This window comes from Hevea brasiliensis, chromosome 1, assembly GCF_030052815.1.
Source record: "Hevea brasiliensis isolate MT/VB/25A 57/8 chromosome 1, ASM3005281v1, whole genome shotgun sequence".
NCBI lineage: Eukaryota > Viridiplantae > Streptophyta > Magnoliopsida > Malpighiales > Euphorbiaceae > Hevea > Hevea brasiliensis.
In genome coordinates, this window is record NC_079493.1 from 6,221,314 (window position 1) to 6,248,493 (window position 27,180).

Sequence of the window (27,180 nt, forward strand, 5' to 3'; positions counted from 1 at the left end):
AAAATTTAAATAAAATAAAAACATTAATATTACTCACAAAATAATACATTTAAAATTTGGGGTGTTACATTCTTCCCCCCTTACAGAAAATTCGTCCTCGAATTTTTACACAATGCAGAATAAAGTACAGAATTATACATTAAATAGATAAGAGTACTTGCTACGCATGTCCCGCTCTGACTCCCAGGTGCACTCTTCCACTTACTGATTCCTCCACAAAACCTTAACCATAGGGATCTGTTTTGATCTTAGCTGCCTCACTTGGTAGTCCACTATGGCTACAGGTTGCTCCTCAAACGTTAGGTTTTTTTTTCAGCTCTATTACATCCAGCTGTAGCACATGAGAAGGATCAGGTATGTATTTCCTGAGCATGGAGATGTAAAACACAGGATGAACATGAGAAAGGTTGGGTGGTAGCTCCAACCGATAGGCAACTGCTCCAACTCTATCAGTAACCTCAAAAGGTCCAATATACCGAGGTGCCAACTTGCCCTTCTTTCCAAATCTCATGACTCCCTTCATCGGAGAAACCTTCAGGAATACATAGTCGCCTACTGCAAACTCTACATCCCTCCGTCTGGGATCTGCATAACTTTTCTGCCTACTGAAAGCTGTTTTCAATCATTCCTTGATTAAAGGAACCATCTCTGAGTGTACTGCACTAGGCCTACATCATGCACCTTTGCTTCTCCCATCTCCGTCCAACACAGAGGAGACTTACACTTTCTCCCATATAGTGCCTCATAGGGTGCCATCCCTATGCTGGAATGATAACTGTTGTTGTAGACAAACTCCACCAAAGGTAGCTGATAATCCCATTGACCTCCAAAATCCAAAACACTCATGCGAAGCATGTCTTCTAGTGTTTGGATTGTCCTTTCGAACTGTCCGTCTGTCTGAGAATGGAAAGCAGTACTAAAGTTCAACTGTGTGCCAAGTGCCTCCTACAACTTCCTCCAAAATCGAGAAGTGAACTGGGGCCCTTTGTCAGATATTATGGAAGCTGGAATTCTATGCAATCTGACTATTTCTCGAATATAGAGCCAGGCGTACTGTGCCACAGAATATGTAGTCTTCATAGGCAAGAAATGAGCTGATTTAGTCAGACGGTCTACAATTACCCATATCAAATCATATCCCCGCGTGGTATGAGGCAACCCAGTCACAAAATCCATAGTAATCATTTCCCACTTCCATTCTGGGATAGGGAGCTCTTGCAGCTTCCCTGATGGCCTCTGGTGTTCAAACTTCACCTTCTGACAAGTTAAGCACTTGGACACAAAGTCTGCTATGTCTCTCTTTATACCATTCCATCAATAACTATCTTTCACATCATGGTACATCTTGGTGGAGCCTGGGTGAACATTGTACAGTGTATAGTGTGCTTCTCGCATGATTTCATTTCTGAGGTTGTCCACGTCGGGCACACATATCCTGGAACCTTGCATAAGGGCGCCATCACTGGCAAATCCAAACTCACCACCTTCACCCTACTGTACTCTTTCTATGATCTTCATCAGTTGTTGGTCTCTGTGCTGGGAAACTCTGACTCTATCTTGCAAGTCTGGCCTCACTGAAAAATGAGCCAGCAATACCCCTTCATCTGAAAGATCTAAGATTAGACCTTGATCCATCAACTCATGTACTTCCTGAATCAACGGTCTCTTCTCCGCTGATATGTGCCCCAAGCTGCCAGAAGATTTTCTGCTCAAAGCATCTGCTACTACATTGGCCTTCCCAGGGTAATACTGGATGGTGCAATCATTGTCCTTCAGAAGCTCCATCCATCTCCTTTGTCTCAAGTTTAAATCCCTCTGTTGGAAGATGTACTTCAAACTCTTGTGGTCGGTGTATATCTCGCACACTTCACCATACAGATAGTGTCTTCAAATCTTTAGTGCAAAGACTATAGCCGCCATTTCCAAATCATGGGTGGGGTAGTTCTGCTCATGCCTCTTCAGCTGTCTTGAAGCATAAGCCACTACTTTTCCATTCTGCATCAAAACACACCCTAAGCCAACTCTGGAGGCGTCACAGTACACGGTGTATCCTTCACCACTCATAGGTAGTGTCAACACAGAGGCGGTGGTTAGACAGTCCTTAAGCTTCTGGAAACTCTCCTCACAATCATCTGCCCAAATGAATGGAACATTCTTCCGAGTTAACTTAGTAAGGGAGCTGCTATCCTGGAAAAATCCTGCACAAAATGCCTATAGTAACCAGCTAAGCCCAGAAAACTTCGCACCTCAGTGACTGTTGTAGGCCTAAGCCAATCAGTTCAGCCTCAATTTTCTTGAGATCCACTTGAATGCCTTCACTAGAAACCGCGTGTCCTAAGAATAAGATGCTTTCTATCCAAAATTCACATTTTGAAAATTTGGCATATAGCTGGTGCTCCCTCAAAGTCTGCAACACCATCCTCAAATGCCACACGTGTTCTTCCTCGGTCCGAGAGTATACCAAAATGTCATCTATGAATACGATGACAAAATGGTCTAGGAGTGTTCATCAAGTCCATGAAGGCTGCTGGTGCATTAGTGAGTCCAAAAGACATCACCAAGAACTCATAATGACCATATCTTGTCCTGAATGCTGTTTTGGACACATCCTCATTCCTGATTCTCAACTGATGGTAGCCTGATCACAGGTCTATCTTGGAAAAGAATCTAGCTCCTTAAAGCTGATCAAACAGATCATCGATCCGAGAAAGTGGATACTTGTTCTTCATAGTCACCTTGTTCAACTGTCTATAATCAATACATAACCTTAAGGACCCATCTTTCTTTCTCACGAATAGAACAGGAGTGCCCCAGGGTGAAGTGCTCGGACCTATGAAACCCTTGTCCAAAAGCTCCTGTAGTTGCTCCTTCAGCTCTTTCAATTCTGCTGGTGCCATCCTGTAAGGCGACATTGATATGGGGTTTGTACCCGGCATAACATCAAAGCAGAACTCTATTTCCCTTCCTGGTGACAACCCTGAAAGCTCCTCAGGGAAGACATCCATGAATTCTCTGACAACAGGAACATTTTCTATGTTGACACCTTCTACAGATGTATCTCTCACCAATGCCAAATACCCTTGGCATCCACTCCTCAACATTTTTCTAGCACTAATTGCCGACACCAAATTATATGGAGCCACGCTCCTATCACCATCAAAGTTAAACTCTTCCACACCAGGTACGTGGAAATACACATTTGTGTTCGTGCAGTCTAAAGTGGCATAATGAGTTGCCAACCAATCCATTTCCAAAATTACATCGAAATCCATTACTGGTAGAGGAACCAAGTCTGCTGGGAGGATCTTTCTATCCACTATTACTGAGCTACCCGAAAAAACCATATCTACATCTATGTTGTCACTAAGCGAGGTAGCTACAGACAAAGGGCATTCTAAAGTTGTAGGGTTCCTACCCAATCTCATGGCAAACACTGTGGAGACAAATGAGTGCGTAGCACCCGGATCTATTAAAACACGAGCCTCATAGGAACAGACTAGAAGAATACCTGCCACAACTGCATTAGAAGCCTGAGCATCCTGGTAGCCTCCAAATCCATGTCCCCCTTATCCTCGACCCTGTTGGCCACTGAACTAACTGTCTGCCATACTAGAAGCACCAGGATACAACTAATGAGGAACATTTGCAATAGAACCCTGTGACCCCATCTATGGCTCGCTAAACACGGGGCATTCCCTAGCAAAGTGACCTGGTTGGCCACACCTGAAACATACTCCTGAACTCATCATACAAAGTCCTGAATGTCCTCTTCCACACTGTGCACAAAGCGCAAGGGAAGATCCTGAACCAAACCCAGAACTGTTGTATCCCGAACTGTGACCACTGCTGGATCCGTACCCTGGTCTGAATCCTCGAGATTTGTGTCTAAAACCACTCCTCTTATTCCTGCTTCTTCCTCTGTAATTACTCTAGCCTCCGCTATCCAGAGCACCCATGTGGGGAACACCTGAAGAACCCTCTGCTCTATTTTTCTTTGCTCTTCCACTGTCATCTCCGATGTAGCTAATCTCAATCTGTCGGGCTCAATCAACTACCACATCAAAAGACTGATCAGACATCATGGCCAGGTTTGCATATCTCCTGTCCAGCCCCTTTAGGAATCTTTTCACCTTCATACTTTCTGTAGCTACTGCTGTAGGGGCATATCTGCTCAATTCCAGAAATTTTGTAGCATATTCATCTACAGACCTGCCATTCTGCCTTAAGGCCTCAAAGGCCCACTGCTTTTGATCTCTGAAACTTTCTGGTACAAACCGATTGATAAACAGTTCCACAAATTAGGTCCATGATAACCCTTCCATCCTAGGTAATATGTAATCATTCATCCATTGTCTAGGCATAGGCCCCATGACATGCTGCACACACTCTATGAGTCTCCTATTAGTCAACTGCAACTTTGTTCCTGCCTGTCTGCAGGAATCCAAAAACCGATAGGCATCATCTGACACATCATAAGTACCAGGCACCAACTTCTTGAAATTGATTATCTGTTTGTAAGGTTCCCCTCTTGGTGCGGTGGACTGCTGCTGCTGTGGGGGGTGAATCATATACTGCGCCATCATATCGATGGTTCTCTGCAAACCAGCTAGAGTAGCTACCATTGGGTCCATGGGACCCTGTGCCATAAAAGACTGATCCTGAACTGGTGGCAGCTGCTCTTCTACTTGAGCAGCTCTAGGCCTCCTACCCTGCTTCCTCGGGGCAGGCGCCTCATCCTGTGCTGACACCTCGTCAGGCACATCTAGTTCTGGTGCAGTGGCAGCTCTCCTGCTTCTATGCATTTTCCTGAAATTTAGCAGCATTAGCCCACAAAATTTCAAAACTGTATATTACACAGCTCTATAGACTCATATTTACACAATTATATAAAGCAGAAACTAGAAGCAAAGATGACAATGCAAGACGAATGTAGACCCTATATTCCGCATGTGACTCCTATTAGACTCTTTCCAACACTTTAGACAATTTTTCCCTATGAATCTGGAGCCTAAGCTCTGATACCACATTTGTCACGACTCAACCTATGAGCCAGATTGGCACTAGGACCTGGGCCAGCCTAAAGCCCTCGAGGCCCGTAGTAAGCCTAACTATTCCTCAACCCAACTCTAAGGCCCATTTGGGCCCAATTTCAAGAATTCAACCGGACAGAGTCCGGCCATAAAATGGACCTTTTAATGGGGAGTTTTTAACTCACCCGACCTGTAAACACAATATATAATCAATTGGGGAGATCAGCTCACCCTCCACATACTCATAACAACATAAAAACTAATGGGAGCTCAGCTCCCTCATCCAGTCCAACATACATGCATATAATAAGTTTACAGGTCCAACATGGTAATTATATTACAGACCCAAATCAAATAAATGTTTCTAACATATGCGAAAATTCTAGGAGTTAATAGAATTATATAAATATTAATAAACGACCTGCGAAGAAGAAAAGCAGGTTAACCGCAACAAATATCCTCCTGTAGCCTGAAAAAATAATGAAGGGAGGATGAGCGTTAAGAGTAGAGTAAAATATCAATTTTAACCATAATCTCTATAGCTATCTAAAGCTAATGCATCAGAGTAGAGTGAAATGGAACATCGGCAATATTTCATCGGCATACACAAAGATAACAAAAGGTAATTTGGAGCACTCACACCCGATAATGTCAAACAATACATATATGGGAGTCGATATCCTATAGCTCTCTTCATCAAAGCTGTACTGAAGAACTCAAGCTCGAACTTCCAATTTAATAAACCAAATTGAGGTCCCAGAAGAACTCAAGCCGTGTCTACCCCAAGGACCGGTCCCGTCAAGATCTCACCGTGCCTAGTCACCCCGCCCATAGCCAACACCACACCACACGCACGCCAACTCACGCACACTGCTCCAAATTACCACAACAACATTCATGGCACTTTAACAGTTGTGAATGCAACATAAAGCGTGCCTAGTGTTTAACTACATAAATACATATTTATAAGTGATGCATGGGCATGCTTGAACATATAATAATATTGAAATTACAATTAAAATTAATATTTTACTCACAGACTTAACCGAAATCACTGTGGCAGCTGGGCGGAGGAGAAAGGCTGTCTCGGCTCACCTGACAATTTTATTATAATTATTTAATACAATTGACTCAATACAAACCAAGAAAAGACCAAATACATCTTAAGTCGTACCGAAAATCCGGCAGAGTCTCTCCTATACCTAGAACCTACCCAACCTGCAAAAAGGCTTAAAACACACTTCTATATCCACAAACCATATATCCACAACTCAATCACATCAGCCCCCTCAGGCCATCAAACAGTCACCAATCACAATATGTAAAATTACAGTTTAGTCCTTATAATTGACCCTTTTTGCAAAAACTACCCAAATAAGCTCTAAAAATTCTAAAACTTTGCCCCGCGGTCCTTAGCAATATTACTAAGCTAATGCAAAAAGAATCATAATTTTCTGAGCTACCACGAATATTTTATAAATTTTTAATCCCATTTAAGCATTAGAAAATTACGAAAAAGCAAGGTTCGGGTTTACCTATGCCGATTCCGATCTTGGAAACGCGCTCGGGACGTCTGACAATGGTGGGGCAGCTAAAATCTCGATCCAATTCCGAGACTTTTTCAATAGCCTGTCTGTCTGGCCGGAAATTCAGAGATCCGGGCAACTGTCGAATTTCCATGAATTGAAGGTACCTACACGAAGCCCGAAACACGGGGGTTAGTATATAATTTTTACGAAATTTTCTAAGCTCATTTAATGCTCAGAAAAACACTACGAAGTTTCATGGGACCCACCAAAAAACGGTGTCGGAAAATTTTGAAATTTATATTGCCGCGAAGCTCTCGATGAGTGGAGCGCTCTGGTACTCTCGGTTTCTCGTGGGGTTCACGGTTTGCGAGAAATCTAGCCCAAAAGTCGAAATAGGCTAAAACTTCCCGGACAAAAATTGGACAAACCGCTCTATGGATTTTGGTGTTCGTAGTGTCTATGGAAAGCTCTCGAGGTGTAGATGGTATTTGACAAAAAACCCGGCCCAATCGGTGGCCGGATGAATAGGATTTCGACCGGGAATGTGAGGCATCGCACGTGCGCAGGGGAGGAGTTCGCACGCGTTTTTCGGCCGCCTAGGACGTCCCGTGGGAGGGAGGCAGGGGGGCGGCCGGCGAGGTGGGGAGGGTGTGGCGGGTAGCGGCCTAGGGAGGTGGAGAGAGGAGAGAGAGGAGAGAGAGAGAGAGGGGGCCAGCGGGGGGTAGAAGAAAAAAAGAAAGGCTGGTCCGATTCGATTGGTCCGATTCGGTCGGGTTCGATTCGGCCGGTCTGATTCAGGATACAAAATTTTAAATTTTTACTCTGCCTTGGGATCAAAAATGAGGCCCAAAAATTTGAAAATATTCTAGAAAACTCAGAAAAATTCGTAGACTCCAAATATATTTTTAGTTTTGCCACGTGGTCTTTAAATTAATTTTTAAAAATTATCAAAGTTTTATATTTTCGGGAAAGCAAACCCGATTTCGAAAATCTGAAAAATTTCAAATAATTTCCTAAAATTTAAATAAAATAAAAATATTAATATTGCTCACAAAATAATACATTTAAAATTTGGGGTGTTACAATACTACTTGAAATAGTTTATTTTTATATTTTTTTTCTTAATAATTTTTTTTAAATTTTAATAATCCTGTAAAAATATTTATATTCTATTTATTTAAAATATAATATTCTAAAAATTATAAATTTCTGTATAAAAATATATATTTTATATCAAATTAATTATTTATATACATAGATTTAAATAATAAATATCTAATACAAAAAAACTCAAACCTAATAACTTGACATGGGTTCTAATTATTAAATTTTATTTTATTTTCAGTCCTATTATATACTATTTAAATTCATTGATAAATTAAAAAATATCTAACACGTTATCATCGCTGCTTATAAAGCCAGATATGATTTGCAGGAGAAAGACTACATGACATTTGGACGATGAAGGCAAATTGTAGGATTGGCTATATGAGGATTTTTAGGTTTCACTATTTTGCATCCTTTGTGATTTAGGATTTTTGGGAGCTTATTATTATTATTATTGGGGGAGGGAGAGGGACATTTAACTACCAATGTTAGCTAGCAGCCAGCAAGAGGCCCTAGAGAAGCAAAACAAGCAGCAAAAGAGAAGCAAAATGAGAGGGATTTAAGGGAAAGAGAAGGAATTTAGGGAGAGTGATTAGAGGAGGGATTAAGGACAAGAAGCGATTGGCCACATATCCAAGATGGTCCGCCAAAGTCCAAGCAAGATTCAAGACAGAGACATTTAATTTGGGAAATTAAGGGAGGACGATTCCCTACTCAAGAAGCAAAAGAAAAGCAATGGAGAACTCAAATATAATAATATAAGCACAAGCACTGTATGCTTATTTTTAAAAAATGTTACAATATATAGACTATTTTTATAGTATTGTCATGAGCATTGTAGTGTATACATACACATTTACTACGTTTATGGACAAGAATTTTAAATACAACACCTCTAGAGATACAAATATATTTATTATTGCCAGTAATCAAAAGTATATTTTTCTCTTTAAATTTTTACAGAAAATGTTAATATGCTCTGTAAATTGAACCAATTTAACGTATTGTTGCTGATGTAAACAATACCTCACAAGCTATTTAAAAAGTAATGTGTGCATTTTATGTGTTTTATAAGAGAAAGGACAAATTGACCCAATAAAGGCAAACTAAGCCTTTATTTCTAATTCAATTTTCAAGAGAAAGGACAAAAAAGTTAGAAGGTGTCACGGGAAAAACAAGAACTAACAATATTTGTTTAATTAATTTATGTGTTTCAATTGAATATGTCAAGTGGTTGATTAAGTCCATGTAAAAATTGGTTCATTAGATTTCAATTAATTAGGGTTTTAATTAATTCGACAATTTTATAATTTTAAAATTAATTTTAATTAATATCCTTGAGTGAAAGCTAATTGATATATGCAACCATATATTATAAATAGTGATGAATCTATAATATACATTGTGAATTAGTTAAGTTGATACAAGAATTTGTCTATTGTGCATCTTATTTCAATACATAAGTGGACATACATGTCAAAATTTTCTATTTGCATAGCATGTGTTCCAAGAATTGTCAGCACTAGAGCAAATTTAGCGCAGTTCTTGTTTAAACTCTATTTATTATGGATTTAATATATAAATATGTGAAATACATCTTGTATTTTGAATCTTGTATTTTGAATCGATGATAGACCGATTACAAATAAGAAAAATTTTAAAATCTAACTCCAATCATTTATTAAATAAAAGAATTTATTTACATTTTTTCCGGAATCCTATAACAAAGTTAGTGCAAAACAAGTATTTTGATTCTAAAACAAAGAAACCGTAAAAGAACAAAAGAAAGCAATGTCTTTTCCTTTCTATAATTTTCTTATATAGATGAAAAATCCATAAAGCTCTCTTGCTCTGTCTCTCAACCATCAAGAATAAAACGAAAAAGAACTAGTGACCAGGGCCTCTGGGGCTGGGTCCTGACGATAGGCGTTCAAGCCAACATGCCATGGTATTCTTTGCCTTCTCATAGACAGACGAGTAAGTCTCCAGATGATTTGCTGTGGCAAAATCCTCTGGCAACACCCTAGTCGCCTCCACACTAACCTGGCACAAAACAGCCACCAAGATAAAGAAAATGGCCAGAACAGTGGTTGACTTGCTGAAACTCATCATCTTTTTCCAAAATGCACTGCACTAGCTGGCTGGAAGGAAAGAACTTAATTTTCTGTATACCCAGAAAGAGAGAGAAAGAACTTCTGCTAGAGTGGCTGCTTTTGAGTGATTGTCGATGAATGTGGATGGGATGAGAGGAGATGAGAGGTGGTTGGTATATTTATAGCAGTACTAGTGTTGGACTTTGTATTGCTACAGCTCTTTGAACGCAGAGCTTTTTAGTTGGCTTTTGGAAAGCTACGTGTTGACTAAATATTTAGTTTGAAAAAGTCGTAATAATATGAAAAAATTATTAATTAGTCTTTATATTTTAATAAATTACTTATTTAATCCCTATATTTTGAAAAGTATACTGTTTAATCTATGTATTTTACTTCTGTTAAATTATTTAGTCTCTCCGTTAAATTTTCTGTTAGTGAATAATCCCTCTATTTTAGCAAACTAATTAATTAGTCCCTATAATTCTAAAAATACTATTTTTAGTCCTTGTATTTTTAAAAATATTACTATTTAGTCTGTGTGTTTTTAAAAATACTATTCTTTAGTCTCTTTATTTTAGTGAAACTAATTAATTAGTTTCTATGTTTTAAAAACACAATATTTTAAAAAATACATTTTTGGATGAAAATAAAAATTTTATTATGTGAAAACTAAATATGAATTTATATATTTTTTTAAAATTATTTAAATATTTTTATTCAATTATCTGGACATCATTTTTGTGTTTTCTCTATTAGAAAACAATAGATTTAGGGAAATTGATTAAACTTTTTTACACATTTAACTTGTACTAATTTCTATTAAAAGACAGAAAATAGAGAGAAAATGAGAGGGAAAAAGGTACGAATGCAGAAGAAAAAAATTATTGGGAGAGATGTAAGAGAGAGGGTCAAGGCAGTTGGGTATAAAAAAATAATAAAAGAAACTAAAAAGTTAATAGAACCACAATATATGGACTAACTAATATATTTTCTCAAAATATATTAATTAATTAATTAATTTTATTAAAAAAAGGACTAAATAGTGATTTAACTAGGATTAAAATATTTAATTAAAAAGAAATTTGATGAAAAGATTAAATAGTTCAAGAGAAATAAAATGTAGAAACCAAATAGTTAATTTTATTAAGATGTATGGATTATATAGTAATTTTCATTAAAAGATGAAATTTATTGGTTGAGCTCTGCTGGGTAAAGCTCAAACACGAGAAATTTCAATTTTAAGATGGGCTACACATACCAAGGTGGTCCTCCAAAGTCAAAACAAGATGCAAAACAGACGCTAATTGAGGAAATTAAGGGAAGGCGATCCCCTACTAAAGAAGCAAAAGAAAGGCAAGGGAACTCCAAAATTCTTTTATGGACCCTCCCTAATTTACGTATCTTTCAATTTAAATTTATGTTTTATCTTCTTTAATAATCATAATAATAATGGGAAGAAATTAGAAGAGTATCACAAGCATACTTTGATGTCACAATAAGTAAGAGATTATCTAAAATGTTACAGTAATATATATTATAATAGTGGCTTTTTTTATGAGCAAAAAATTATAATATTAAAGCTCAGCATGTGACTTGCTAGAGAAAAAATAAATAAATAGAGACTACACAAAGTCTCAAATCGTCGCTTTATTTTGAAAGTAATGTCAGCTTAGAGATTTGGGCAGCCTAATTATATATGTTTTGGGAGAGTTTTTTTTATGGATTTTTGTAAAAGAAAATATTTATGGACTTTACGCCACTGTTGAGCTCAAAATCTTGAAAGTTTGTTTGGAGATTAATAATGGTAATTATTATTCTTATAACAGTTAACTTTTCATTAATGTTATTTAAATGCTTGAAAAGTGTTAGGAATATGCAAGTTCTCATATTGAAAAAAATGGGATAAATGAGAAACAAATAAGTGGGAAAGATACATAGATCTATTGCCTTGAAGTTTAGGGTTAAATGTTATATTGAGCCAATGAGTGAGTACTTTCACAAGACCTATCTAGAAAGATTTTCTCTAGAGATTTTGGGCTCCCAGATATCTAACAAATGGCATCAGAGCCAATGGTTTGATAATGACAAATATGAAAATGGTGGTCAGTGATTCCCGTGGTGCTCTAACATGTGGATCGAAAAGTCAGGAGACTTTCGATATACATTGTCACGACCCAACCTATGGGCCGGACCGGCACTAGGACCTGGGCCAGCCTAAAGCCCCCGAGGCCCGTAGTAAGCCTAACTATTATTAACCCAATTCCAAGGCCCAATTTGGGCCCAATTTCAAGAAAACAACGGATGATCAGTCCCATAAAATGGACCTTTCAACGGGGAGTTTTGACTCACCCGACTGTAAACACAATAAACAATCCATTGGGAGCTCGGCTCACCCTCCACATACTCATATCATCATAAAGATAAATGGGAGCTCGGCTCCTCATCGATCCATCAAACATGCATATAATAATTTTACAGGTCCACAATAATAATTTAGTTTACAGACCCAAATCAAATAAACATTTCTAACACATGCGGAAATTCTAAGATTTAACAAGTTTATACAAACATTAGTAATCGACCTGCGAGGGAGAAAGCAGGTTAACCTCAAAAATATCCTCTGTGGCTGAAAAATTTTTGAACAGGAGTGAGCGTTCAACTCAGAGAGTAAAATATCAATTTTAACCATAATCTCTATAACTATCTAGAACTAATGCAACCTGTGGAGTGAAATGCAACATCAACAACATTTTCACATCATAACATCAAAAAGGTAATTTGGAGCACTCACGCACCCTGTAACATCAATCATAATATATGGGAGCTGATCCCCTATACAGCTCTCTTAAATCTAACCTGGTGCCAGCGAAGAACTCAGCTCGGACTTCCACTTAATAACCAAATCGGGGGTCCTAGCGAAGAACTCAAGCCGTGACTACCCCCGAAGGATCGGGTCCCAGCGAAGAACTCAAGCCGTGACTACCCGTCCTATCCATAGTCCACACCACATCACACGCACACCAACGCACGCACACTGCTCCAAATTACCACAACAACATCATGGCACTTTAACAGTTATCAATGCAATATAATTCGTGCCTAGAGGTTAACTACATAAATATATGCATATAAGTGATGCATGGGCATACTTGAACATATAATAATAGTGAAATTACAATTAAAATTAATATTTTACTCACAGACTTGACGACAATCACTGTGGCGGCTGGGCGGAGGAAGAAGGCTATCCCGGCTCACCTGACAATTTTATTACAATCATTTAATAAATCTGACTCAATACAAACAAAGAAAAAGACCAATACGTCCTAAGTCGTGCCGAAAATCGTGAGTCTCCCTATACCTAGGACCTACCCAACCTGCAAAAGGGCTCAAAACACACTTCTATACTCACAATCCATATATCCACAACTCAATCACATCACACAGCCCCTCCTGGCCCATCAAATCAATCATCCATCACAAATATGTAAAATTTCAATTTAGTCCTTATAATTGACCATTTTTGCAAAAACTGCCCAAATAAGTTCTAAAAATTCTAAAACTTTGTCCCGCGGTCCTTAGCAATATTGCTAGGCTATTGCAAAAAGAATCATAATTTTCTAAGCTACCACGAATATTTTATGGATTTTTAATCCTATTTAAGCACTAGAAAATTACGAAAAAACAAGGTTCGGGTTTACCTTTGCCGATTCCGACTTGGGCTCGGGGCGTCGACAATGGGGGTAGGCAAAACCTCGGCCCAATTCGGAGACTTTTCGTGCAGTGCATGGAAATTCACGGACACAGTCAATCGTCGAATTTCCGCGAATTGAGGATACCTACACGAAGCCCACAACACGGGGGTTAGTACATAAATTTTTCAGAATTTTCTAAGCTCATTTAATGCTCAGAAAAACACTGGGAAGTTCCGTGGGACCCACCGAAAAACGGTGTCAGAAAATTTTGAAATTTATATCCCCGCGAAACTCTCGACGTGTGGAGCGCTCTGGTACTCTCGGTTTTCTGGTGGGATTCACGGTTTTCGAGAAATCTAGCCCAAAAGTCGAAATGGGCTAAAAACTTCCCTAGCAAAAATCGGACAAACCGCTCAATGGATTTCGGCGTTCTTGGTGTCTATGGAAAGCTCTCGCCGAGTAGATGATTTTAGACACAAGACCCGGTCCAATTGGTGGCCGGATCGGCAGGATTTTGGCCGAAGAAGCCGAAATGCCACGCGCGCGAGGGAGGGATTCGCGCGCGGTTTTCGGCCGTTTGGGGCGTGGGAGGTGGGGAGGTCAGTGGTCGCTGGCCACCGAGGTGGGGAGGTGGGTGGCCAGGGGAGGAGAGAGAAAAGATAGAGAAAAGGAAGAGGGAACGACGCGCGCGGGGAAGGAAAGAAGAAAAAGGAAAAGGCCGGTCCGATTCGACCGGTTCGATTCGACCGGTCCGATTCAAGATACAAAATTTTGAATTTTTACTCTGCCTCGGGACCGAAAACGAGGTCCAAAAATTCCGAAAAAAATTTCAGAAAACTCAGAAAAATACGTAGACTCCAAATATATTTTTAGTTTTGCCACGTGGTCTTTAAATTAATTTTTAAAAATCATCAAAGTTTATATTTTCGGAAAATCGAACCCGATTTTTAAAATCCAAAAAATCTCAAAAAAATTCCTAAAATTTAAATAAAATTAAAATACCAAAAATGCTCATAAAATTTAAAATTTTTGGGGTGTTACATACATAATAGCACAACATAGCTCTTAAAGGTGCATGCTCGAGCAGATTTTGTGAAGTAATTGGACTCTTAATGACACTGTAATACTTAAATGAAAAGACTTCTATTCATAGACTCATTTTGGGCTCCTGGACATCTAATAAGAAAACTATATTAATTTTTTATCTTATTAATATACTTTTTTTAGAGATTAAATATTAATTTTGGGGACTAAATTAGTACTTATCCTCTTTAAAGCTTAAAACATACAAGAATAATATTTAACCCTTGATTTTTTAACATTTTACCACACACAACCTTAAGGTAATAATCTATAGATCATTCTTACTTATATATCTTCCACTCATCTTTTTTTTTTTTCTTAATGCAAAAATCTTAACACTTGCTTATATCCAATCATCTCCCTTTTAAATGTGAGTCTCTTTTACATTGAACTTATTTGGCATGCTACTCCTCAAACAGAAACTTTTCTCTTAACACTTTCATATTCTCAACAATATGACCTAAGTAAGAGATTTAATAATGTTTAACTTGATGTAGTTTTTTTCTATTTTAAACTATAATATTTGTCCATGTTGTTATTTTAAAAATGTTAAAATATATTAGTTTTATCGTATAAGTTGATATACACATACTACATATATAGATAAAAATTTTAAATATAAATACATATAATAATTTTATTATAACATTTAATTATAGTAAGACTTACGTAAATTCGTCACAATTAATAATTATAATGAAATCATTGTCATAGCATTAGATGTATATTGCTGCCGGTCCAAGTTGACCCAATAGTGGTAAACACAAGCCTTTATTTCTAATTCAGTTTTCATGCGAAAGAACCAAAAAAATAGAAGGGCATCATGGAAAAGTAAGAACATATAGTAATTGAATAGGTCAAGTGGTAGATTAAGTACATTTAAAAATTCATTTATTAGATATGATTGAATTTGACATTTCACAATTTTAAAGATAATTTTAAAGTGAAAACTAATTGATTTATATAATAATATATTAATAGAGATCAATCTATAATATATATATATACATGGTGAATTAATTAAGTTGATACAAGAATATGTCTATTGTACATCTTAGATCTTAATACATATGTGCACATATGCATGTAAAAGTTCAAAACTTTCTATTTGAGCGATGGATTTTTTTTTTTTTTTAGACTTATTCTACTATGAATTTAAGGTGATATTTACCTAATAAATACATTAATCTTATATATTTATAGGTTGAGTTTAAGTGGACCACTCTAAGTAAGAATTTCCTGCAAGCACTAGTAAAAAATTCTTCTAAGCTGGAGCGAACTTGAACAAAATGGCATTAAATCTAACGCCAATCATTAATTTATTGGATAAAAGAGTATTATTTACATTTCTTTTTCCCACACAATCCTATAACGAAGTTATTATAACTCAAATATATTTTGATTTTAAGACGAAGAACAAAAGAAGGCAATGTCTTTTTCTTTCTATAAGTTTCTTATATAGGGATGAAAAATCCATAAAATCTCTCTCGCTATATCTCTCATCCATCAAGAATAGAACGAAAACGAGCTAGTGACCAGGGCCTTTGGGGCTGGGTCCTGACGCTAGGCGTTCAAGCCAACATGCCATGGTATTCTTTGCCTTCTCATAGACAGACGAATAAGTCTCCAGATGATTTGCAGTGGCAAAATCCTGTGGCAACACCCTAGTCGCCTCCGCACTAACCTGGCACAAAACAGCCACCAAGATAAAGACAATGGCCAGAACAGTAGTCGACTTGCTGAAACTCATCATCTTTTTCCAAAACGCACTGCACTAGTTAACCGAAAAGAAAGAACTTAATTTTCTGTATACCCAGAAAGAGAGGGAGAGAAAGAGCTTCTGCTAGAGTTGCAGTTGAGTGATTGTTGATGAATGCGGATGGGATGAGAGGAGATGAGAAGGTAGCTGGGGTATTTATAGCAAAACAAGTGTTGGACTTCGTATTGCTACAGCTCTTTGAACGCTGAGCTTTTTGGTTGGCTTTTGGAGGGCTACGTGTTGACCAAATATTTATTTTGAAATAGTCATAATAATATAATATAGAGGGTGAAGTTTATTGGCTGAGCTCTGCTAGTAAAGGCTCAAACACGAGATTTTTCAACTTTTCTTAGTTTTGAATGCGTCTCTTGACTGAGCGTAAATTAGATGGAGGTCTAAGTTTTAATTTGTAATATAAAATTATTAATTTTTAATTTAAATATAATAAAATTTTTTTATAATTTTTAATAATTAATTTTTAAATTATTTTTTTATTAATTTAGCATTTATTAAATTAAAAAATATATTTTTTTATTAATTTAGTATTTATTAAAAAAAGTTAACTAATTAAAAATAATATTTTATAAATTAATTTTTCTCTGCCTGCAAATTTGATAATTTAAATTATACAAATTGACATTTTTATAATTTAGAATCTATTTATTAAAAATTATTAATTTATAAAATAATTTTTTTATTTAATAAATATCATGTCAATATAAATAATTTAAAAATTATTACTGAAAATTATGAAAATTTTTCATATTATTTAAATTAAAAATATTACAACTTAAAATTTATATTCCTTACTATTATATGCATATTAAATTTAGATATATAATTTACCCATAAATATTTCCACTAGCACCAAGTTTTTGAATACTATAATTGTATTGTAGTGGGAATTCCCTTCTTCATGACGTGGATATTTATGTAATTAATTCCAAGATTGGAAATTTTATCAAAAGAATTTTAGGGCAATGTTGGCAAATGTAAGTCCAAGAATGGGAATTTTGAATATTGACTAATAATCACTTATTATAGTATTTTTAATTTGAATGGACTGTGCAAGAAAAATGAAAAATCGTGCAGACCAAGCAACTAAAGCTCTCACTGAGACCTTTCCTGCTCATGTTTTGAACTCTTACGCTGTGTTTGGGTAGAGGAAGAAAAATAATGGGAAGAAAATAAAAAATAATAACAATAATAAATTAAATATTAAACAAAAAGTTATTTTATGAACAGAAAACTTAATTTTACTTTTTAAATTTAGAAAAAAAAAGATAATAAAATATAAGGAGATATTTATAATTTTTCAATAATTTTTTTTTAATTTAAAAAAAATTAAAGTGGATTTAAATTTATTTTCCTCTCAAATTTTCTCTCTTTTTATTTTCTTCTTAATCAAACACAAAATGATAAAAAAATAAAGTTATTCTCATCCCAAATTAGTTTATGAAAATTTGTTATAAATTTATAATTTTTAAAGATTAAAAAGTTAATTTTATTAAAAAATTAATTTTTACCTAATTTAATTTGATCCAGTGACTGAATTACTCATTTGACAAAGTCAGATTTTAGTTCCACTCTCCCTACTCAATTTAACCCAAAAAAAAAAAAATCTCAATTTCTTTAAAATAGATTATATACTTTAAGTCAGAACTTTATTAAAATTGATGGGACTTGTGTAAGAATTCTAAACTGTAGAGTTGTTGAATAATGCCATCAATTCTATGTATTACAATGTGAAATCTCAAATAGTAATCAATTTTCTATTGAAATAAAATTTCAAACAAAATATGAAGAAAAATTTTGGTAAAATGAGTAAAACATGAGATGCCCCTTGCATGGAAAACGTGAGTTTGCCATGATTCACAGATGCCAAGTTTCTCTAGCAGCAGCACACAATTGTTGTCTCTTCACAGTTTAGAAAACTTGACCAGCAGCCTTCTGCTGTGGACCAGCCGGCATCCATGGAAATCGCCACTGATAACACCTTAAATTCTTGTTTTGCTGCAAATTTTAAAGGCCAAAATACTAGACCCATAATCATGCTAAAATCCAAATCACACAGTTTGCTGCAACACCCATTTCAAAACACAAACAACAACAATCAAACTTGCGTTGAGATCGGCTACATAGATTATTTTTCACCATTCAGCTCTGTTATTTCAGTTCGGTGTAACTATACAATGGTTGTCTATTTGGGCTTCAGCTCTACAAGTTAATATTTTGGCAAAAGAGACCTATTCCAAATTTGTACTTGGAAGTACGGATTATAGTTTTTTTACATCTATGGGAATTGTACTTTTAGAATTCTTTTCTCTTTTGTCTCAATTCATTGAGCTCCATCTCAATATCAGGATCTCGAATTGAGCTGGCGACAATTGTTCTCCCAGGCAGCAGTTCTCCTCTCTGTTAAACAGGACAAACAAAAAGAAATTGTCAAGCAGACAAATAAATTGAAAATTTTAAGGAATTTTACAAAGATATTTGTACTGTTTCCTTTCCTTCAGGCTTTTGTATAGATATCTGAAAAGACATATAAAAAGAACAAAACAAAAAAAAAAGGTCTGTCCTGAAATATTTTTGGCTTCAAGCTCAATTACACCCCTGTACCTATTGAGAAAATTCAATTTAGTTCATTTTTAACTTTTTGTCCAATTTACCCAATAGTTTCAATTTAAGCTCAATTTAGCTAAAATATCAAGAAAAACAAGAAATTAAACTTCTTAATTTTTGAGTTTAAATTAAGAAATCAAGAAATTTAATCTCAAAATTAAGAAATTGAACTTCTTGATTTTTGAGACTAAATTGAAACTTCTAGGTTAATTTAGACAAAAAGTTGCAAATGGGCTAAATAGAACTTCCCCAATAAGTGCAAGAGCTAAATTGAACATTTTACCAAATATTTTCACTGGTTTCTGTTTTCTGGACAAATAAAATAGGATGATTCAAACCCAACTACTCCTTTTTTTCCCTCGCGTTATTACTTGTATTAATCAGGATTCATTAGTGTCCCAAATAATACTATCAACCATAAATTCTTGTCTAGTTTTTATGCTCAGCTACTACTGGATGGCCAAAAAAAACCATGAATGACTAACCAGAATAAAAAATTTTAAAATCAGTAAAACAATGAGAAAATAATGTATTTTTATATAACTGTTTCGAACCGTTGCTCATATAAGAATACTCCACTTTCTCATATAAAAAGATGTCAAGATATACCTTTTTGCTGCCAGAGAGTTCCTTCTTCAGGTTCTCAAGATCGTCATCAACTGATGAGCTCTCAAGTAGTGCAAACTGCAAATCAGATGATAAGTACATAAATGGTATGTGTTAAACCTGAAACTTTTCAATAAGAAATCATCACTGCTAGTTCAAGCGTGCTTTTTGATATAGAATAGCTCTCAAGTTATTCAAGATTTGAATGTTTAATTGGGAATTAAGGTTAGCACTTGCAGTGGACGCAATTGGGTATGACTATGAATAGGTTTTCGTAGGATTTGGGATTAACCTGATGCTCATATAGTAAGTTTAATAACAGCTTTAATATCTACTATATAGAGAATGCCACAAATTGGTATGCACAAGAAGAAAATGAGCAAACAAGCTCACAGCAATATTTTTAGAATTTTAATTTCTCAATAATATACCATTCCTCCAAAAAAAATCATAAAATAAATATAAAAAACCTAAGGGATATCAAATGTTAACCTTGAAAAATTAAATAATTAAAGAAGCCAAAATTAAAAAAAAAAAAAAAAACCTAAACTTATTCTCTACAACAGTGGTATGAACAAAACCACTCTGATAATTCTTTTTGGAGTCAAAGGACATGGGGGAAAAAGCAAAATCCAACCTGAGTCCTTCACTGTCCATACTGCAAGGCAGATGTTACTGCAGTAACATAAATCCATTCTTGTTCTAAAAATTAGAAAATTCCAAATGCATAAAACACTCAAATAATCTAACTGGAATTTGGCACTGATATTTTCAGACCACAAAGATCTACATTGACGTACAATCAGTTAACCTAGTAATGGATTTCTGAAGACTATGGTTCTTCTCTAACAATAAAGTAGCTGTGGTGCCTATTTTTGTGTAAGAAACAAGAAACATGGAGTCTGGGGCTGGCCATACTGAACATTGGACAGGACAGGCAAACATGTTTGGAACATGAAACAAAATTAGATTTCTTCTAATCGATAACTCATTGCTTGAATGAGGAAGCAAAGATCAAAAATAGTGACAAATGACCCCAAAAATTCACAAGCATAACAGGAATAAAAGGACAAACATAACAACACCTTTCCATCCAGCTCATTTGTGGCTAACTGGCCAAGGGCTTCTGCTTCTGATTCCATTGCCATTACTATAAAAGTGAAAAGAATAAGAAAGAAAAACATAAGTTTAGATCCAACTCAATTTCTATTCTTCATTAGCAATAATACAGAACAGTTCTTGACACTGCATTTGTAGCAGCTGTTGAGAAAAGCAAGATCTTAAATATTTTTTATTAAAAGCAAATAAGATTTATTTTAAGGTGTTTTTGGTATGTTCAAGACAAAAAAACTCAAACAGCTCAAAAGCAGTTGCTAACTGCTTTTTGGAAAAGCTTCTAAATCCTAATATCATGCTTTTCCAAAGCAGTGACAAGAATAGTGCCTAACATGCCGGCAAAATGCCCTGTAGTATGGGTTTGAGCAACCAGAAAGGATGAACAACATTAAGACATATCCCATGACAATATCAAACTGTTGACACTAGCAATAGATTATTTAATAAGGAAATTCTATTATATAACTAAATATGTTCTGAGAATTTAAAACATAGCTAATGTGAAAGACCTTATTGTCTTAAATAAGGAAATGGTGAAGCCACAGGCCAAATAGTCAAGAATCAAACAAGCACTCAGAGAGTATAGTGCAATATTTGGAAGAACAGAGGAGATATACCACCAAATATGTTTGCTCAAGTACATCTAGGGGTGAGCAATCGGTTCAAACCGAACCGAATTAAATTATAAAAACCAAACCGTCAATTTTAGAAACCGAACCGAAATTGGTTAAAAACCGAATCGAACCGAACCGCTTTATTTCGGTTCGGTTCGGTTTAAACCGATCGGTTTGATTTTTGATTGATTTTTTAATTTAGACTTGATTTTCAAGTTATTTGGTCTAATTTTAACTTTGGTTTGAACCTAATAACCATTAATCAATGAAATTAAACAATTAATATATATAAAATTAAATATAATTCACAAATTTTCCATAAAAATAAATTAATTCAAAAATCGATTCGGTTCGATTTGACTATATAAATCACTATTCGGTTCGGTTCGGTTTAACCGATTTTTTTCTCTTCAAAATCGAACCGAACCGAAATAATCGAAATTTTTATAAATTAAAATCGAACCGAACCGATTAAATTTTAAAACCGAACCGATTGAACCGAATTGACTCGATTCGGTTCGGTTTTTTGGTTTGAACCGAATTCTGCTCAGCCCTAAGTACATCTTATGTATGTAATGCAGGATATAGTATGAGTGATCAAGTTATGAATAAGTATGGTGCATATGGGGAAATTGACAAATAAAAAGAGAACGTGGGGCAGTAAAGAGAAAAGGGAGGCTTTATACATGCTGAAATAGTAACTTAGCAACATTACAAATCATTAGAACTATGTGTGCAAGTCATTGTCTCATTGATATATATATTCTCCAAGGGCTATGAGTTAAGCATTTGAGACAATTCCATGGTACATGTAAGTGCATGCAGGCAGTTGGGGATCAGAAATGAAATGAACAAAAGCAGAGACTTTAGATATAGAGAAATACAGAGATTGATTCCAGATGTTTTACCTTTCTCTTCCATTTTTTCGAAAGCTGAAAGAGCATTACTTGTATTGACATTCCCCAGCATTTCATTCACTTTGGTTTGAGTTCTAAAGCAACAAAGAAGAGTTGTTAACAGCAAAAGTAAAAGAGGCTACACAGAGCCAAAGGGGACTTCACAACAGGAAATGATGGCAGAGACAAACTTTGCAGACTGAGCACGAGCTTTCAGTGTATCTTTCTTAGACTTTGCCTCCTGTATCTTGCTCTCCAAAAGCTACACAATGGAATTCATTGAATATAACAATAACAAGTTCATGAATACATAATTATACCTACTAAGGAAGATACATATCAGGTGCAAAAATTGTAAGGTACTTGAACAGTCAACATAAACATGAAAATTGGCAAATTCAATTTGCTATTTAGCAACCTAAAAGGGAAAAAGATTAACTTGTCAATCTCTGGAAACCAACCAGAATCCTAAATAGGGCAGAACCTCATGGAATTTTTGCAAAATGGTTCACACAAATACCAATTTATTCCTTTTCAATTATAACTCAAAACTCAACTCTGCTTTATGAGGAATAAAGCTGTGCTTCTATCCCCACACTTCCTGGATTGCGTTGATTTCATAAACCAAAAAACAAGTTCAGGCACTTAACATCCACTCATGCATCTAATATAAAATAAATAAATAAATAAAAATGGATCCAAAGCAACACCAATTTACGTTCTGCTCTTCCATAAATTTTAGTCATACTATATCTCTTAATTTGAATTTTAGTACCTCACATGAACACATGATCATAGGACAGGCCATTCATTAAACATATACAGGTTCGACAAAGTTCAAAAAATGACAGTGCACTAGCTATTGACATTAGAATATGAGCAGGAAAAAAACAAGAATTAGCATACCCGAGTATTAGAGACAAGGTTCTCAACAACACTTTTCTGTTGATCCAGTTGAGCTTTCAAGGAATTAGCATTATCCTGCAAGAATTAAAAAAGAACAATTAATTTTCACAAGTATTCCTTGAAAATATGACGCCTGGATGGCCCAGCTTGCAACATCCCAACCCAATTCTGTATCTGTAGTCACATCATATTGCATCATAATTAAAAAACAATGAAGAAGAAGAACAAGCAGAAAGCAACAAGTTCAACAATTTCTACTTAAAAGGAAATAAGTATTTATTAAAAAATAGGGCATTAAGAAAAGGGAGAACATCCTAACCCACTGGATGTATATCTAATTAGTTCCCCCTGCATACACAATTAATTAACTAGTTTACATTTTTCATCAGAAGCTACGACATACATACAGCTCCTCAGCAAAGTGCACGATTCATCCCTGCTTATCCTATTCTACTCTTGTTAAAATCTGCGGGTACTCATTACAAATGCAGGCTTAAAGACTACAAGCTGCTTAGCCATTGATGTGATCTTTTAGCCCATGGATCTGATGAATTTACTTTTTGTTGCCAATGCATAGAAGAAGCCAGCTGCATTCCTTATCAAATATCAAAATGCAGGCAGAATAGTAAAACAAGCAAGAAAGTACAGAAAGGAAGGACTTAGAGAAAAGTTACTAGCAATTCTACCTACAACTTCAACCAGATTGTTGATTCTATTATAAAAATATCAAAATTTGAACAAAATTAAGTATTAAATCTCTCAGGAAAATGCCAACTTACAGCATAAGATTTACGTCTTTTAAGTGCTTCACGTGCAAGATCTTCCTCTCCTTTCTGAAGAGCAAGCTGAGCTTTCCGGTACCTACATGGTATTTTGGAGTGAAAATAATATTTCATTGCTACCACACTAAAATAACTCTAGATTTTGCTTGTAGATAGTGTAATAAATCCAGTGCATCAAAAGGAAATGGTTCAGTTAGCACACATTAAAATTGTAGGTGCAAGCATAAGTGCAACAAACAAGTCTTCTAATGGATGAAAATAATTTTAAAAATAACTAAATCCAGCCATTTTATACCAATCCTCAGAAGCTTGCTCTGCAGCTTTGTATTTATTCTCCAAACGTTTTTGAGATGCCAATACCTAAATAGAACATAAAGATGAAAACCATTAAAAGAAAAGAATAGTCAAATCCCACACTGGCAAAGTAACAATAGGGCCATAAAGTTTTTGTTTACCAAGTCTTCATGCCACTGACATTTTAATTTCAGATATACAACAGTTATTTGTAGTGCATAAAAACAGAAGAATAAAGAAAATAAAACTGAAAACAAGAATGGAGTATGAAAAGAACATAAAAATCAGAGAATTAAAAAGAGAAAAAAAAAGAAGAAGTAAGAAATTAAAGGAAAGGATAAAGAAAAAAAATCATTATAATTACTTGTGCCGTGGCCTGTCGCATCTTTGTTAAGTCATCATTCATTTCAAGCACTGTCTGATCTAGAATTTTCTCTGGGTCTTCAAAACTACTCAAGACTGCATTTGCATATGACTGTAATTAGGAGAGGATAAAATTTCGTTATTTGTGTAAGATACCAAAAACTGCAATTAGTCAATTACTAGTCACAATGACCATACAAAGGATACCGATGCATTATTACATGAAAGCAGGAGAACCATTCCCAACATTCTCACCTTGACAACTCTAGCAAATCGATCAAAAAGGTTCATACGAGTCCCAAGAGCACCTCCACCTCGTCTATAACAATGGGGCCTACTGGAATGATTAGTCCTTATCCTAACTTTTAGAGCTTCAACTGCAAACAAGATTAAAATTTACCCAATACATCAACATTAGTCCACTAATACGAGTCACAGACACAACAGCATAAGTGCATGCGCAAGAGAGAGAGAGAGAGAGAGAGAGAGAGTTTTCTTCTAACCCAGAAATCAATTAGAGTACTGAAATTTTGTAGGATAAATTTTACATGCTTGTTTATTTAACCCAAAGTTTTTATTAACGACTTCAATTGAAAGATTAAACTTCAGACCATCTGCTAAAAGGTCTCCATTCTTGCTAATAACACTTCCACGTGACATACGGGCATAATCTGAAATAAATTTAAATTTATAACATATTATTGGACAGTGCACAATTACAGGCTCATAGCTAACTCTTACATCTACTGCCACATTGCATTATACACAGCTCATGATCAGTTTCACTCAGAACTGTAATTAGGACAAAGGATTTTACTAAATACTCGTTTTTTCACGTAATGACTGATCATTAGTTATCTTTAAAAAAAAATCAAAAGACTTGGACATTAGTTTCTTGTTAATATAACCAATTGGCCTATTTCAGTCAATTCTCATCCACATTAAGCTCAATCAATCTTCTGCTTCACAAGATTGCATCAAAATCTAGTTCTAAAGGAAACCCAAAAGTTCAATATCATCAGAAAGGACAAACTCGAATTATCAGAGTGAAAACAAGGGATACCCATGAATGTATAAGCGAAGAAAAATAGACAGAGACGGAAAGACGGTACCTCCGCCATTGAAAAACGAAGTCGTGAGTTGTGGTCGCTTAACCATAGAGAGTGTGCTGCTGCTGTTGTGGTTGGAGGAGGAAGAAGACGACGTGGAAGGATGCGGTGGTGGCAATGGCAAGGTCAATCCTGAAACTAACTGGGATGTTGCAGCCATAATTTTGTAAAGGAAGAAAAATGGGTTTCGATTGATTGCTGGCTGTTATCAGAAATGAAGAGCTTGAGAAAATCAAATTTCTGGATAGAAAAGAAGAAGAGACTGCTGCTTCTGGGATCACTTGATTCACTATAGATTATTTTGTTTCGATTTCCATGTGATCTTTTCCACAAATGAACCGGGCCGGATCATTCGGTTAACCATCGTTGGGCCGTCTCCTCTACATTTCAAATAGAATTGTCAGCATTTTAAGCCCATTTAGCACCCAATCCGAGACCTTATGCAATCGTTTAAATTCTCATTCATTTTGATCGAAATCACCAAACGTGTATTACACGTGTTTTCATTATTTTCAATTAATAATTATTTTTTTTAAATTTATATTTTATTTAAAATATAATTAATTTTTAATTTATTTAATTTTATAATATAATTTTAAAAGTTTTAAATAACATTTTCTGCATTCTATTTTATATAAAAAATTAAATTTATTAAAATTAAAAAATAAACTATTAAGTTATTTTTTAAAAAAATAAAATTAAAATTAATCATTTTAAAAATAAATTATTAAAATCATTATAAATACGTTAATTTTATCGTATAATTTTTTCAATTGAACTAATTTTTGGTCAAATTAAATTTATTAAAATCAAAATTAAACTAAAATAAAATTAAAATCGAAATAGTTATCCCAATCATTAGGATAGTAATCCCAAATTTATTATTTTATTTTTAAAATAATATAATTAATTAAAAAATTATAACATTAATATAATAATATTAATTAATAAGTCCAACTCTATTTAAAAAATATAACAGAAGAAAAATTTGACCTACTTTATAATATAGATAAATATAATAGGTATATACTGGCCGCACATCCTATACCATAATCATGCCATGAATTTAATTAGCTTCTCATGCCAGCTAGGATTTCCTAGTTGGTATAATCGGTTCAGCATATAATTTTCCTACTTTGCTCAGGTGGACCAATGATAACTTGCAAGGTTGACAATTTACTCCCCATAGAATTTAGTTGCAATGAACGTATTAATTTGATAGTTGACACTGAAGTCCTGAGACAACAACATCCCGTGTTGAAGAATGGGAACCTTCAATGTGTACCGTTTGACTTGAGAAGAGACACCTTGCTACCTGTCGTTTGGAATTTCAGACTTTTTTTGGGGATTAGGTGATAATTAGTTCAATACAGTTGGGATATACTTATTGCTGACAAAAGAAAAAAGAAATTCAAGATAAAATTATATGAAATTCAATTATTTTATAGGTGGGTTTGATTTTAGTGTTTATAGCATAATCAATAAGAATTGGAAATGTGCAGAGTGTGATTTAAGAATCTGTTTAGTTTAATTTTATGATAAAATTTATTTTATTTATAAAATAATTTTATAATAG

At 34.9% G+C, this 27,180-nt stretch overlaps 1 protein-coding gene across 1 annotated transcript; it reads right to left on the minus strand.

Moving 5' to 3' along the window:
- Window positions 1–18,386: 18,386 nt before the first annotated feature.
- LOC110652590 (probable membrane-associated 30 kDa protein, chloroplastic) lies at window positions 18,387–25,897 on the minus strand. Its single transcript, XM_021808204.2, has 11 exons — window positions 25,608–25,897; window positions 24,751–24,872; window positions 24,497–24,607; window positions 24,134–24,198; window positions 23,836–23,917; window positions 23,057–23,131; window positions 22,342–22,412; window positions 22,163–22,245; window positions 20,610–20,674; window positions 19,528–19,602; window positions 18,387–18,711 (listed from the first exon to the last, which is right to left on the minus strand). Exons 1-11 carry the CDS (start codon window positions 25,762–25,764, stop codon window positions 18,607–18,609), a joined length of 1,011 nt encoding a protein of 336 aa, XP_021663896.2. The 5' UTR covers window positions 25,765–25,897; the 3' UTR covers window positions 18,387–18,606.
- Between the last annotated feature and the right edge of the window lie 1,283 nt (window positions 25,898–27,180).

Excerpts from the sequence above, each read along its gene's own strand:
- LOC110652590 (XM_021808204.2), bottom strand. The coding sequence starts at position 25,764 with ATGGCTGCAACATCCCAGTTAGTTTCAGGATTGACCTTGCCATTGCCA. Across the intron at positions 22,413-23,056 it reads ACCTTGTCTCTAATACTCGG|CTTTTGGAGAGCAAGATACA; the intron begins GTATGCTAATTC and ends TCCATTGTGTAG. Across the intron at positions 22,246-22,341 it reads GCTCGTGCTCAGTCTGCAAA|AACTCAAACCAAAGTGAATG; the intron begins GTTTGTCTCTGC and ends TTGTTGCTTTAG.